Source organism: Coregonus lavaretus (assembly GCF_964263955.1).
Source record: "Coregonus lavaretus genome assembly, contig: HAP1_SCAFFOLD_254, whole genome shotgun sequence".
NCBI lineage: Eukaryota > Metazoa > Chordata > Actinopteri > Salmoniformes > Salmonidae > Coregonus > Coregonus lavaretus.
In genome coordinates, this window is record NW_028157650.1 from 557,984 (window position 1) to 570,954 (window position 12,971).

Here is a 12,971-nt window from a genome sequence, read left to right on the forward strand (position 1 = left end):
ATTCCAGCACCAGGCACATGGGGTTCAATCTTAGAGACGGTGGCTCAACCTCTATCAACTGCGTGTCAATCTTATGCTTTATCATGGCTGTTGTATCAGCAACAATCATTAACAGATATAATGATGTCGTTGTCGAAGCATTTGTTTAGGCCTAGGTTTAATTGTTCTTAGTTAAATGAATTACCCTATGTAAATTTGTTAGATCGGAAGGAAAATCAGTTAACAGCGATTCCTGAAGCATTGGAGGTGAAACCTGTGAGGGCTAAAAGCTGTTTTTGTTCAAATAAAACATATGATGGAACGGGTATGTTTATGGGAATATCAGATTGTGATGATTATATGATGACTTTGGGTAAGCATGAACGTAAGGTTAGTGATGAGACATATAAAGTAACTTTTTATGTTCCATTTAGTAAGAAGAGCAGGACTTTGATGGTGAAAGATCAGCTTTTGCCTGGCAATGTGACTATTGGGAATTTTCTAGATATTTGGTGGGTTTGTGGTGATAAAGCATATATATTCTTACCCTATGGATGGACAGGATGTTGTTACATGTCGACGGGGAGGCACCGGACACTGCTAAATCTGATTCTAGGTCTGGCAATAGGGTGAAAAGGGAAATGGCGAAATTTCATAATTTGGAATCCTACCATTGGAGGATAAGTCTAGGAGAGAAGTCGGGACTTGGACTTTTTCCATGGTATGGTGTAACATTTTTGGCAGATCACATTGATAATATTACCTATACTTTGCAGGGTTTTGCAAATGAAACGATACGAGGGTTTAACCTTCTGTCAAATACTCAAAGAAGTCACAGACTGACGCTGTTGAAACATGACATGGCTCTTGACTATATTTTAGCCAAACAAGGTGGCTTATGTTTGGCTATTGTCAAAGTCGCGTTAATTCAAATCTGGTATCAGGAACAAAAGAGGTAAACACGACTTCTAAGGTATACTAGTTATTTTAATTAATGCAAATACCTTCAATGGTAAATATGATGTTTCGTATATACGGGCTCTCTGAGATGTCTCGCAGAACACCCCAGACAACTGACACATTGTTTCAGAAACAATACCCAAATACTCTGACAGAAAGTTTCCCACTCCTCTGCTGGCCAATTAGAGTAAAGACTTGAGCGTGGTTTAAACTTTCTCAGCCAATCCGTTGGTTCAGGGGTTGTTCTCATCTCTTCGGCGCCATTTGTTACACACTTCAGCCAGGCACAAGATTATCATAACAACCTATCATAGTGAGAAGAGCCAGCTCCCTTAGACATCATTCCTATGTCCAAGGAAGACTCATAGATCACAAAGAACCATTATAGTCTAGCATTTGAAGACACAATCCTTATCTTATTTTTACCCCCTAAAACAGCTCTTCACATCAATCACAGCCTTGCCAGGTGTCACAACCTACATTAGCCCAGTCAAGACTGCATTCTTTCTAAGTTAGTCATCCCATCAATTTAGGAGAATAATAAATCCCCAATACTATGAACTTGACGGGGGATGATTGTTATACTTTGATCCCCGATATTTCCGATAATATCACTAGTGTTATAGATGCATTGAAGAATATAAGGGATGCGTTTGGTCGATCTGAAGGAGCTGGATGGTCAGCGAAGGCTTGGTTGCAAGATCAGTTAGGCCCAGTGGGAGCAGTGATTGTTCAGATTTTAGTAGCAGCTCTTGTAGCGCTGTGTGTGATGTTTTGCTTTTGTACTTTGTTATTGACTTTTGCGAAGGCTATGATATTGAGATGGGTTGGAGTTGTGATGCCTGGAGACAACACTCAGATGGCGTTGTTAACTGTTACTGATCTAGATGGAGATAAACAAGTGGGACTGGATGGAGTATTGATGGATAGATATCCATTTTGAATATCCGATAATTTTTCACGTCTTTACATATTATTGTGATATTTAGTATTTTCTTATGAATCAAAGGGGGGAAATGGAATGTGATTCATTTTATATATCATTTTATATATCATTTTTATATTATTGTTGATATTGATGTTTTAATTTGCATGTGTTGTTTTGCAAAAGATACTGGTTGGTGTTTTCTTTTCTTCCAGAAGTATATGGGGAATGTGTAGAGTGGGATTCAAATACTCAAACATGGACAATATGAATGGACTGGAGGAAGTGGAACAAGGAAGGTGTGGAAATGTTCAGATTCCATCATCGACGTTGCATTGAAAGTCGACACTGCTGAGGAGATGCAGTGTAGTGGACTACATTCCAGTGTCTGCAATGATATATAGACATATTTGTATGTGTAATACATAATTTGTGTCATATTCTTTCTGTATTAATTTTTGAAGAATTATGTTTTCTGTTGTTGGGTACATGTGGGGACCTCAGATGTTTTTGTTTTTTTCGTGGATGCTTAGGGATATTGGGTCTAGGCAGGGACAGAGAGAATCCACAGGAGGGTCCGATGGGTCGACCAGCCTGAATGTGGACAAGTTTGATTGTACTTTGTTTTCTGAGGCTTTCATGTGTATTCAATTGCATCATAGTTTAAAATGCATTGATAAAGATTTATAAATTGATCTGGAGTACTTAGGTGGTCGCCTGGGGCAGAGGGGCCGTGAGAGAATTTTTCTGTCTTGATTGATTGATGGATATTTGGAAAGAAAGCTGCCAGACAGGTTTTTAGCTCTTACACTCCATAACGATTTGTTTACACTTCATAAACATTTGTTCACATTTTGTTTTATTGTTAAACTTACACAAGATTTGTCATAATCCTATTCGTTTTGTTTTCGAGACTTAATTAGTCTCGAAGGGGGGAAATATGTAGTATCTGAACATTCCAGAACTTGGCTCTGCTTGCGGAAACATCTGGAAAGTATTACTATAGGGGCCCCCTAAGACAGAGGAGATTCGGATGTGTAAAGGCCAGGGATTGGTCTATCTAAAACCACCGATATTATGTTACATAGGATATAAATACCATGTTTTTGAACAAAGGACGGGGAGAATAACATATTAGAGATTGGGTCAGTTGTTCTCCAGATGTCTGCAGGAATCTGTAAATTGATACTGTAATCTTTGATGTAATAAACCATTATAAACCATTACCATTATGTCATCACAGCATATCAGCATCGTTGTCTCGACACCACACTCTGACATGCACTGTCAACTGTTGGACCTTATATAGACAGTTGTGTGCCTTTCCAAGTCATGTCCAATCAATTGAATTTACCACAGGTGGACTCCAATCGAGTTGTAGAAACATCTCAAGGATGATCAATGGAAACAGGATGCACCTGAGCTCAATTTCGAGTCTCATAGCAAAGGGTCTGAATACTTATGTAAATAAGTGCAACAATTTCTAAAAACCAGTTTTCACTTCGTCATTATGGGTTATGGTGTGTAGATTATGGGTTAAAGTAATTCAATCCATTTTAGAATAAGACTGTAACGTAACAAAATGTCGAAAAAGGAACTCCGGAATTGACGTTATACACATGTAGCATGATGGTGGCTAGCAGCAGCTGAGAGAAGCCACAGAAAATATTATTTGTGATATCAGGTTGTTAATTGCAATTTTGCATGTTTATTAAAAAGTCCTTCCCTAAACGTGAAATCACTCAAATTCTGGGGAGTGACAAAGAAGACAACTGTGAAAGTGGAGGCTGGTCTCGGACAAGGACAGGCTTGACTAGTGTCTCTCTCTGTGGATGGAGGAGATGAAGTGATCAGACAGCTAGCCCAGACCTTGCAGGACTGTCTGGCGTTGACTGACCCAGTGCAGCAGATCCAACTGGTCAAGAAGGTTATTTTCCTGCTGAAAGGTGAATTAATCTCCCAGTGTCTGGTGGAAAGCAGACTGAACCAGGTTTTCCTCTAGGATTTTCCTGTGCTTAGCTCCAATACGTTTCTTTTTTATCCTGAAAAACTCCCCAGTCCTTGGCGATTACAGGTATGCCCGTGGCATGATGCGGCCACCACTATGCTTGAAAATATGGAGAGTGGTACTCGGTAATGTGTTGTGTTGGATTTGCACCAAACATAAGACCTTTGTATTCAGGTCAAAAAGTGAATTGCTTTGCCACGTTTTTTGCAGTATTACTTTGGTGCCTTGTTGCAAACAGGATGCATGTTTTGTAATTTTATTTTCTTCTGTGCAGGCTTCCTTCTTTTCACTCTGTCAATTAGGTTGCTGTTGTTGAGTGACTACAATGTTGTTGATCAATGCTCAGATAATTGTATGTGTGACGTACAAAGATGAGGTAATCATGAAAAATTCATGTTAAACACTATTTTTGCACACAGAGTGTGTCCATGCAACTTATGTGACTTGTTAAGCACATTTGAGTGCTTATTGACTCAAGACATTTCAGCTTTTCCTTTTTTATTCAGTTGTAAAGATGTCTGGAAGGATAATTCCACTTTGTACCTTGTGTGGTATTGTGTTTAGGCCAGTGACAAACATATCTCAATTTGGTCAGTTTTGTATTCAGGCTGTAACAACGGAATGTGGAGGGAGTCAAGGGGTGTGAATACTTTATTTAGGCAGTGTAACTATACTGAACAACAATATATACCAACATGTAAAGTGTTTGTCCCATGTTTCATGAGCTGAAATAAAAGATCCCAGAAATGTAAAAAAAAAAAATTCGGTCTGAATACTTTCCGAATGCACTGTATGTGCGCAATTGGTGCATTTCAGTTCAAATTGAGCTTATTCAGCAGTGCTTGGAAACTAAACATGGTGGCCAACTATTCACATAGGAGAGTTACAATGTTTCAATCAGTTGGCAGCCAACTGCTTATAGTAGCAAACAGAGTTGTTACTAATAATAAGACACCTGGAATCACACATGCTAAGACCCCAGAATTGTTACAATTACAATTAAAATATAATTTTGATTTAACATATTTAATATTAACTGTAAAAATAGTGATATATCATTTGAGCTTTGGAAACAAGTGCTTTCATAAATGCATGGCGGGCCTCGTTTCACTGGAGCAGTGTAAAATAAGCTTTCGCTCAATGACCCAGCATTAACAAATTTTGTTTATTTATCAAATTTGATTGTCCAACATCAGCATTTCTTTATTTCGTGGCCCGCCTAGAGTGGCGTCTTTCCACTGCTGTGGTGCTGCATTGGGTTTAGGATGTAGTTTATTTAAGTCTAAAAATTACAAAGTAAACTCATAGTACACGATAATTGATCAGTCTTACAAATTACTCGGTGATAGAATTAATGCGAGGGTCTGATCAATGCTTACCTTTTATTGAAAGACAAGTTGCCTTCCTCGCAGCAAAAGCATGCACTGCTTGTTGGAGGTTGAGTTTGTAAGACAACTCGTCCTCAATTGATATGGTGGCGAGTCCATTGAGTCTCTCTTGACTCATAATAGAGTGCAGGTAGTTTTGATGAGTTTGAGCTTGGAGAATGTGTGCTCTCCACTTGCCTCTGTCACGGGGAGTGTGAGGAGAACTCTCAGGGTAACAAAGGCATTGGGGTACAAGGAGGCCACTTGGAGTCTGGATATGTACTCCAGTGTGTCGAGTGGTTTTGCCTCACTGTCCAGTCTCCTGCTCAAGGCTCTTTTGCGTCAATGTCCCTGGAATCCCTGTACGTAAGGGCCCTCTCTAGTGTTGTGCAGTCCCTGGTAAGTGCTGCAGTGTCCATGTCCTTGATGGTGGGGATGTTGTACAGGATGCTGAAAACACTTCTGAGCTCTTCTAGCTGTGTAAACAGACCAGATAGCAGAATCAAGAATCTGATTAAAGATGTTATACCAAACGAACACATGAAGCCAACATTGTTCATCTTGGCGGTGATGCTGTTTGCCTCCAACCTTGTTTTAGCACCACAGCTTCCTGTGAGCTTGGTGTCGGTGGAGATGGCCTCCACCCCGCTCTCCCATCTCGTGGTGCTGAGGGGTTTCACAGCCTCCACCCGGCTCTCCCATCTCGTGGTGCTGAGGGGTTTCACAGCCTCCACCCGGCTCTCCCATCTCGTGGTGCTGAGGGGTTTCACAGCCTCCACCCGGCTCTCCCATCTCGTGGTGCTGAGGGGTTTCACAGCCTCCACCCCGCTCTCCCATCTCGTGGTGCTGAGGGGTTTCACAGCCTCCACCCGGCTCTCCCATCTCGTGGTGCTGAGGGGTTTCACAGCCTCCACCCGGCTCTCCCATCTCGTGGTGCTGAGGGGTTTCACAGCCTCCACCCGGCTCTCCCATCTCGTGGTGCTGAGGGATTTCACTGTGAGTCCATCTTTTACATGCTCTTTCAGCACGTCCCAGCGGTGTGTAGATCCAGATAAAAATGTAGAAATCTCTTTGGATGGTGTAAAGAAAACTCTGCCTCCTCCAAACAACACAATGCTTATATCCCACACTCTCTTTTGAACTCTGCTGTGCTCCCCCCGTTGTCATTTCCCTGTCATCTCATGTCCATGATGGTCCACGTTGTCATCCCCCTGTCATCTCATGTCCATGATGGTCCACGTTGTCATCCCCCTGTCATTTCATGTCCATGATGGTCCACGTTGTCATCCCCCTGTCATCTCATGTCCATGATGGTCCACGTTGTCATCCCCCTGTCATCTCATGTCCATGATGGTCCAGGTTGTCATCTCCCTGCCGTCTCATGTCCATGATGGTCCACGTTGTACATCCCCCTGTCATCTCATGTCCATGATGGTCCAGGTTGTCATCTCCCTGCCGTCTCATGTCCATGATGGTCCACGTTGTACATCCCCCTGTCATCTCATGTCCATGATGGTCCAGGTTGTTATCTCCCTGCCGTCTCATGTCCATGATGGTCCACATTGTCATCCCCCTGCTGTCTCATGTCCATGATGGTCCACATTGTCATCTCCCTGCCGTCTCATGTCCATGATGGTCCACGTTGTCATCTCCCTGCCGTCTCATGTCCATGATGGTCCATGTTGTACATCCCCCTGCCATCTCATGTCCATGATGGTCCACGTTGTACATCTCCCTGCCGTCTCATGTCCATGATGGTGATGCCATGTTCCTGTAGTTTTGAGAAGAGGAGCTCGGTCATACCCTCCCCCGTTGTGTCAAGCAGTTCACTAAAACCAGGAAGTGCTCTCTCGTGCTCACTGACCCATCATCCTCGGTTGAAACAAAACGCACCACCATGGTCATCTGCTCTGTTTTGCTCTTGTCAGGTGTGTAGTCCAAAATTATATAAACATATTTGGCTGCTTTTAGCTCACTGCACACTGTCTGTTGGATCTCTTGAGCCAGCATGTCTATGATTTTATTCTAGATTATTTGCACGTGTTTCTTTGGACTGCACTCTAGTTGCATGCTCCTTCTTGATTCCATCAAAGATACCCAGCATTTCCACAAATTTCAGAAAGTTCCCATTATTTGGCTCGTTGAGCCTGTCAGTGGTCCCACTTCGCGCAATGTTCTGGGTGACCATTACGCGTCTCAGGGCTATGAGCCTCTGCAGCACCTGCTGCCAGTGGAGAGACTCTCCGTCAATAGCCCATTTTCATTTATTTAATTTTATTTAACCTTTATTTAACCAGGTAAGCCAGTTGAGAACAAGTTCTCATTTACAACTGCGACCTGGCCAAGATAAAGCAAAGCAGTGCGATAAAAACAACAACAACACAGAGTTACATATGGAATAAACAAAACATTCAGTCAATAACACAATAGAAAATCTATATACAGTGTGTGCAAATGTAGTAAGTTATGGAGGTAAGGCAATAAATAGGCCATAGTGCAAAATAATTACAATTTAGTATTAACACTGGAGTGATAGATGTGCAGAAGATGATGTGCAAATAGAGATACTGGGGTGCAAATGAGCAAAATAAATAACAATATGGGGATGAGGTAGTTGGGTGGGCTAATTACAGATGGGCTGTGTACAGGTGCAGTGATTGGTAAGCTGCTCTGACAACTGATGCTTAAAGTTAGTGAGGGAGATAAGAGTCTCCAGCTTCATAGATTTTTGCAGTTCGTTCCAGTCATTGGCAGCAGAGAACTGGAAGGAATGGTGGCCAAAGGAGGTGTTGGCTTTGGGGATGACCAGTGAGATATACCTGCTGGAGCGCATACTACGGGTGGGTGTTGCTATGGTGACCCATGAGCTAAGATAAGGCGGGGATTTGCCTAGCAGTGATTTATAGATGACCTGGAGCCAGTGGGTTTGGCGACTAATATGTATTGAGGGCCAGCCAACGAGAGCGTACAGGTCACAATGGTGGGTAGTATATGGGGATTTGGTGACAAAACGGATGGCACTGTGATAGACTACATCCAACTTGCTGAGTAGAGTGTTGGAGGCTATTTTGTAAATGACATCGCCGAAGTCAAGGATCGGTAGGATAGTCAGTTTTACGAGGGCATGTTTGGCAGCATGAGTGAAGGAGGCTTTGTTGTGAAATAGGAAGCCGATTCTAGATTTAACTTTGGATTGGAGATGCTTAATGTGAGTCTGGAAGGAGAGTTTACGGTCTAACCAGACACCTAGGTATTTGTAGTTGTCCACATATTCTAAGTCAGACCCGCCAAGAGTAGGGATTCTAGTCGGGCGGGCAGGTGCAAGCAGTGTTCGACTGAAGAGCATGCATTTAGTTTTACTAGCGTTTAAGAGCAGTTGGAGGCTACAGAAGGAGTGCTGTATGGCATTGAAGCTCGTTTGGAGGTTTGTTAACACAGTGTCCAATGAAGGGCCAGATGTATACAAAATGGTGTCGTCTGCGTAGATGTGGATCTGAGAGTCACCAGCAGCAAGAGCGACATCATTGATATACACAGAGAATAGAGTCGGCCCGAGAATTGAACCCTGTGGCACCCCCATAGAGACTGCCAGAGGTCCAGACAACAGGCCCTCCGATTTGACACATTGAACTCTATCTGAGAAGTAGTTGGTGAACCAGGCGAGGCAGTCATTTGAGAAACCAAGGCTATTTAGTCTGCCAATAAGAATGCGGTGATTGACGGAGTCGAAAGCCTTGGCCAGGTCGATGAAGACGGCTGCACAGTACTGTCTTTTATCGATTGCTGTTATAATATCGTTTAGGACCTTGAGCGTGGCTGAGGTGCACCCATGACCAGCTCGGAAACCAGATTGCATAGCGGAGAATGTACGGTGGGACTCGAAATGGTCGGTGATCTGTTTGTTAACTTGGCTTTCAAATACTTTCAAAAGGCAGGGCAGGATGGATATAGGTCTGTAACAGTTTGGCTCTAGAGTGTCACCCCCTTTGAAGAGGGGGATGACTGTGGCAGCTTTCCAATCTCTGGTGATCTCAGATGATACGAAAGAGAGGTTGAACAGGCTGGTAACAGGGGTTGCTACAATTTCGGCGGCTAATTTTAGAAAGAAAGGGTCCAGATTACCTAGCCCATCTGATTTGTAGGGGTCCAGATTTTGCAGCTCTTTCAGAACATCAGCTATCTGAATTTGGGTGAAGGAGAAGCGGGGGGGACATGGGCAAGTTGCAGCGGAGGGTGCAGAGCTGGTGGCCGGGGTAGGGGTAGCCAGGTGGAAAGCATGGCCAGCCGTGCAAAATGCTTATTGAAAGATTATCGTAGATTTATCGGTGGTGACAGTGTTTCCTAGCCTCAGTGCAGTGGGTAGATTTTGACAGACAAGCTGTCTTCATCAAGGTATCCTGACGTTGGTTATTAGGTTATTAAATTATTGCTTCTGAGCTCCTAGCATGTGCGGCTCGCCTTTTCTTTTTCAAGTGTTCTACTCCGATAACCAGCACCTCGTCTAAATAGGTGTGCGTTTCTTTCGCCTCCATATTAATCTGGTACTGGTCCTACCATATAGATCAGGGATGGACAATTCCAGTCCTTGGGGGTCGGAGTGGTGTCACAGTTTTTCCCCATCCCTAGCAAACACAGCTGATTAAACTTATTGCATTCTAAACTGAAGCCCATGAGTATTTGATTATTAGAGTCAAACGTGTTAGCTGGGGCTGGGGAAAAAGTGTAACACCAATCAGGTCCCGAGGACTGGAGTTGCCCATCCCTGATATAGATGCTCTGTTTGCACGCATCGAGGGATGTGGTGACAGTGGAGACAAGGGAGCACACAGAAACAGCATAAACAGCTTTGTCCTTTTAGAAAGTCGTCATAATCCCTACATAAATATGATATGTATGCAAGAAATGCAGAGCCACTTCCAAAAACATATTGACAGAGTCTAGTATCTAGTAATCTAATCAATTATTTTTCAACCCCTTTGTTATGGCAAGCCTAAATAAGCTCAGGAGTAAAAATGTGCTTAACAAGTCACATAATCAGTTAGATGGACTCACTATGTGTGCAATAATAGTGATTTTTGAATGACTACATAATCTCTGTACCCCACACATGCAATTATCTATTAGGTCCCTCAGTCGAGCAGTGAATTTCAAACATAGATTCAACCATGAAGACCAGGGAGGTTTTCCAATGCCTCGCAAAGAAGGGCACCTTTTGGTAGATGGGTACAAATAAAGCAGACATTGAATATTCCTTTGATCATGGTGAAGGTATTAATTACGCTTTGGATGGTGTATCAATACACCAAGTCACCACAAAAATACAGGTGTCCATCCTAACTCAGCTGCCAGAGAGGAAGGAAAACGCTCAGGGATTTCACCATGAGGCCAATGGTGACTTTAAAACAGTTAGAAAGTTTAATGCTTTGATAGGAGAAAACTGAGGATGAATCATCAACATTGTAGTTACTCCACAATACTAACCTAATTGACAGAGTATGCACTCACTAACTGTAAGTCGCTCTGGATAAGAGCGTCTGCTAAATGACTAAAATGTAAATGTAAAAGAAGGAAACCTGTACATTCATTGTGTTTGCAATAAGGCACTAAAGTAAAACTGCAAATAATGTGGCAAAGAAATTAACTTTATGTCCTGAATACAAAGCGTAATGTTTGGGGCAAATCCAACACAACACATCACTGAGTACCACTCTTCATATTTCCAATTATGGTGGTGGCTGCATCATCTTATGGGTATGCATGTCATTGGCAAGGACTAGAGACTTTTTTAGGATAAAAATAAACGGAATAGAGCTAAGTACAGGCAGATTCCTAGAGGAAAACCTGGTTCAGTCTGCTTTCCAACAGACACTGGGAGACAAATTCCCTCTTCAGCAGGACAATAACCTATAACACAAGGCCAAATATTCACTGGAGTTGCTTACCAAGACGACATTGAATGTTTCTGAGTGGCTTATTTACAGTTTTGACTTAATTCGGCTTGAAAACCTATGCCAAAAAAAAATGGCTGTCTATATAATGTATAATGCATATATTTTGCAATCCAGTTGTGCAAAGCTCTTGGAGACTTACCAAGTAAGACACAGCTTTAATCGACTCAGGGGTGGGAATACTTATGTAAATGAGATATTTGAGCATGGTGAAGGTATTAATTAAACTTTGGATGGTGTAGATATTGTAATTTCAAAAGCGTGTTTTCAATTTGTCATTATGGGGTATTGTGTGTAGCTGCGTGAGAGAAAATATTATAATTGAATCCATTTTTAATTCAGGCTGTAAGAAAACAACATGTGGAATAGGTTAAGGGGTATGAATACTTTCTGAATGCACTGTATATCTGCAAGAAAGTGATAAATAAGTGACTGTTTGAAAGGGGGTCATATAAACATTGCCTTATTTATATTTTTACATATAACATAAAGTTAATTCTGTCTGAAATAGTCATGCTATAATGGGCGTCGTTTCTCATACCAAATTTCCATTCTGGCTCAAACAAAGCAATCTGATCATGCTCCAGTCAAAAACAGCTATAGGGAATGCCTATACATTGTCCAATCTCCTTCCACACATTGATTTCATCTTTATTCAGAAAGAAACAAACTTGAAATTAAGTGTTGTTTCAGTGTCTTGTTGCAGGTTGTGCAATGTTCAAAAGTGTGTGAGAGAAAAAGCATTAAATTGTGTGTGGTGTCAAGTGTGGATGGTCCTATGTATGCTAATAGCCGAGATTGGATATTTCAGCACCATGGACAGCAGCGACATTGGGATAGCGAGATCTGTAATTCAGCAACACATGACACTGGATAGCGGCTGTCTCAGGTGAAGTTGGCATTGGGAAAATCCCATCTAATGGGAAACGAGGCATAGGAGGCAAAAAGACTGAAGGAGAAGACTCCCACAGGAACTCTTGGCTTAACTGTTCTGCCACATTCATTTCAAATGTTACATTTTTCGATTTGTAAATAAAAGGGAACACATCTGCAAATAATGTAAACTGACTTTTCTAACTACACTGTACAGCTTTAGTGTGTCTGTGCGTCATAGGTACAACTGCAAGCAATTCGCTTCTCAAATCCTTCTCAAATGTCTGTTTAATGTGAGAAATAAAATGAAAAACAACTGTTAGACTAATACAATGCGTACTGTCACGAAATATTACTATTCCTAACAAGACAACGAAGTGATGGTCTTTACCCGCCATGGAGACTTATAAAGGCTACTTCCCCCCCACCAAAAGTTCCCACGCTGAGCGATGTTGTTTACTACATCATTATGCATATAATTCAAGTCATACCTTTATTGTCATTCATGCTCTTATTTTTAACCGAGTAGCTTTGCAAAAGTGTAACCTGCGTCAATTCAGAGCTAGGAAATATTGGAATAACGTGCTAAAGAGGACCACACCCGTCGCTATGGGCGGGCCATAGGGGGCCGGGCCCGCCCCCAAAAATGCTTGGCACCCCCCACTTGAGGCACAGATCTCTTAAAAAGTGAGGTGGAACTTTCTGAGGTGGAAGTTGGGAGAGTTATATTTCAGTGAAACGTAAGTGAAGGAGGCCCCGCTCTCTCGCTTTCCCAGATGTTTAGTTCATTTCCTTCCGATCTCCTTTGCATTATTGTAGCCATTTTCTGTAGCCTGTCAACTATGCGTCTGTCTATCCCTGTTCTCTCCTCCGCACAGGCTATACAAACGCCTCACACCGCGTGGCTGCTG

At 42.3% G+C, this 12,971-nt stretch overlaps 1 protein-coding gene across 1 annotated transcript in view; it reads right to left on the reverse strand.

The window, feature by feature from the left end:
• Window positions 1–5,565: 5,565 nt before the first annotated feature.
• Window positions 5,566–12,971, reverse strand: part of LOC311125127 (uncharacterized protein) — a gene marked incomplete at both ends in the record, with an annotated part of 40,522 nt that continues 33,116 nt past the window's right edge. The window contains one exon of the mRNA XM_084199191.1: window positions 5,566–6,220. Within this exon, the coding sequence (XP_084055317.1) occupies window positions 5,566–6,220 (655 nt within the window). The remainder of the gene's footprint in view (window positions 6,221–12,971) is intronic.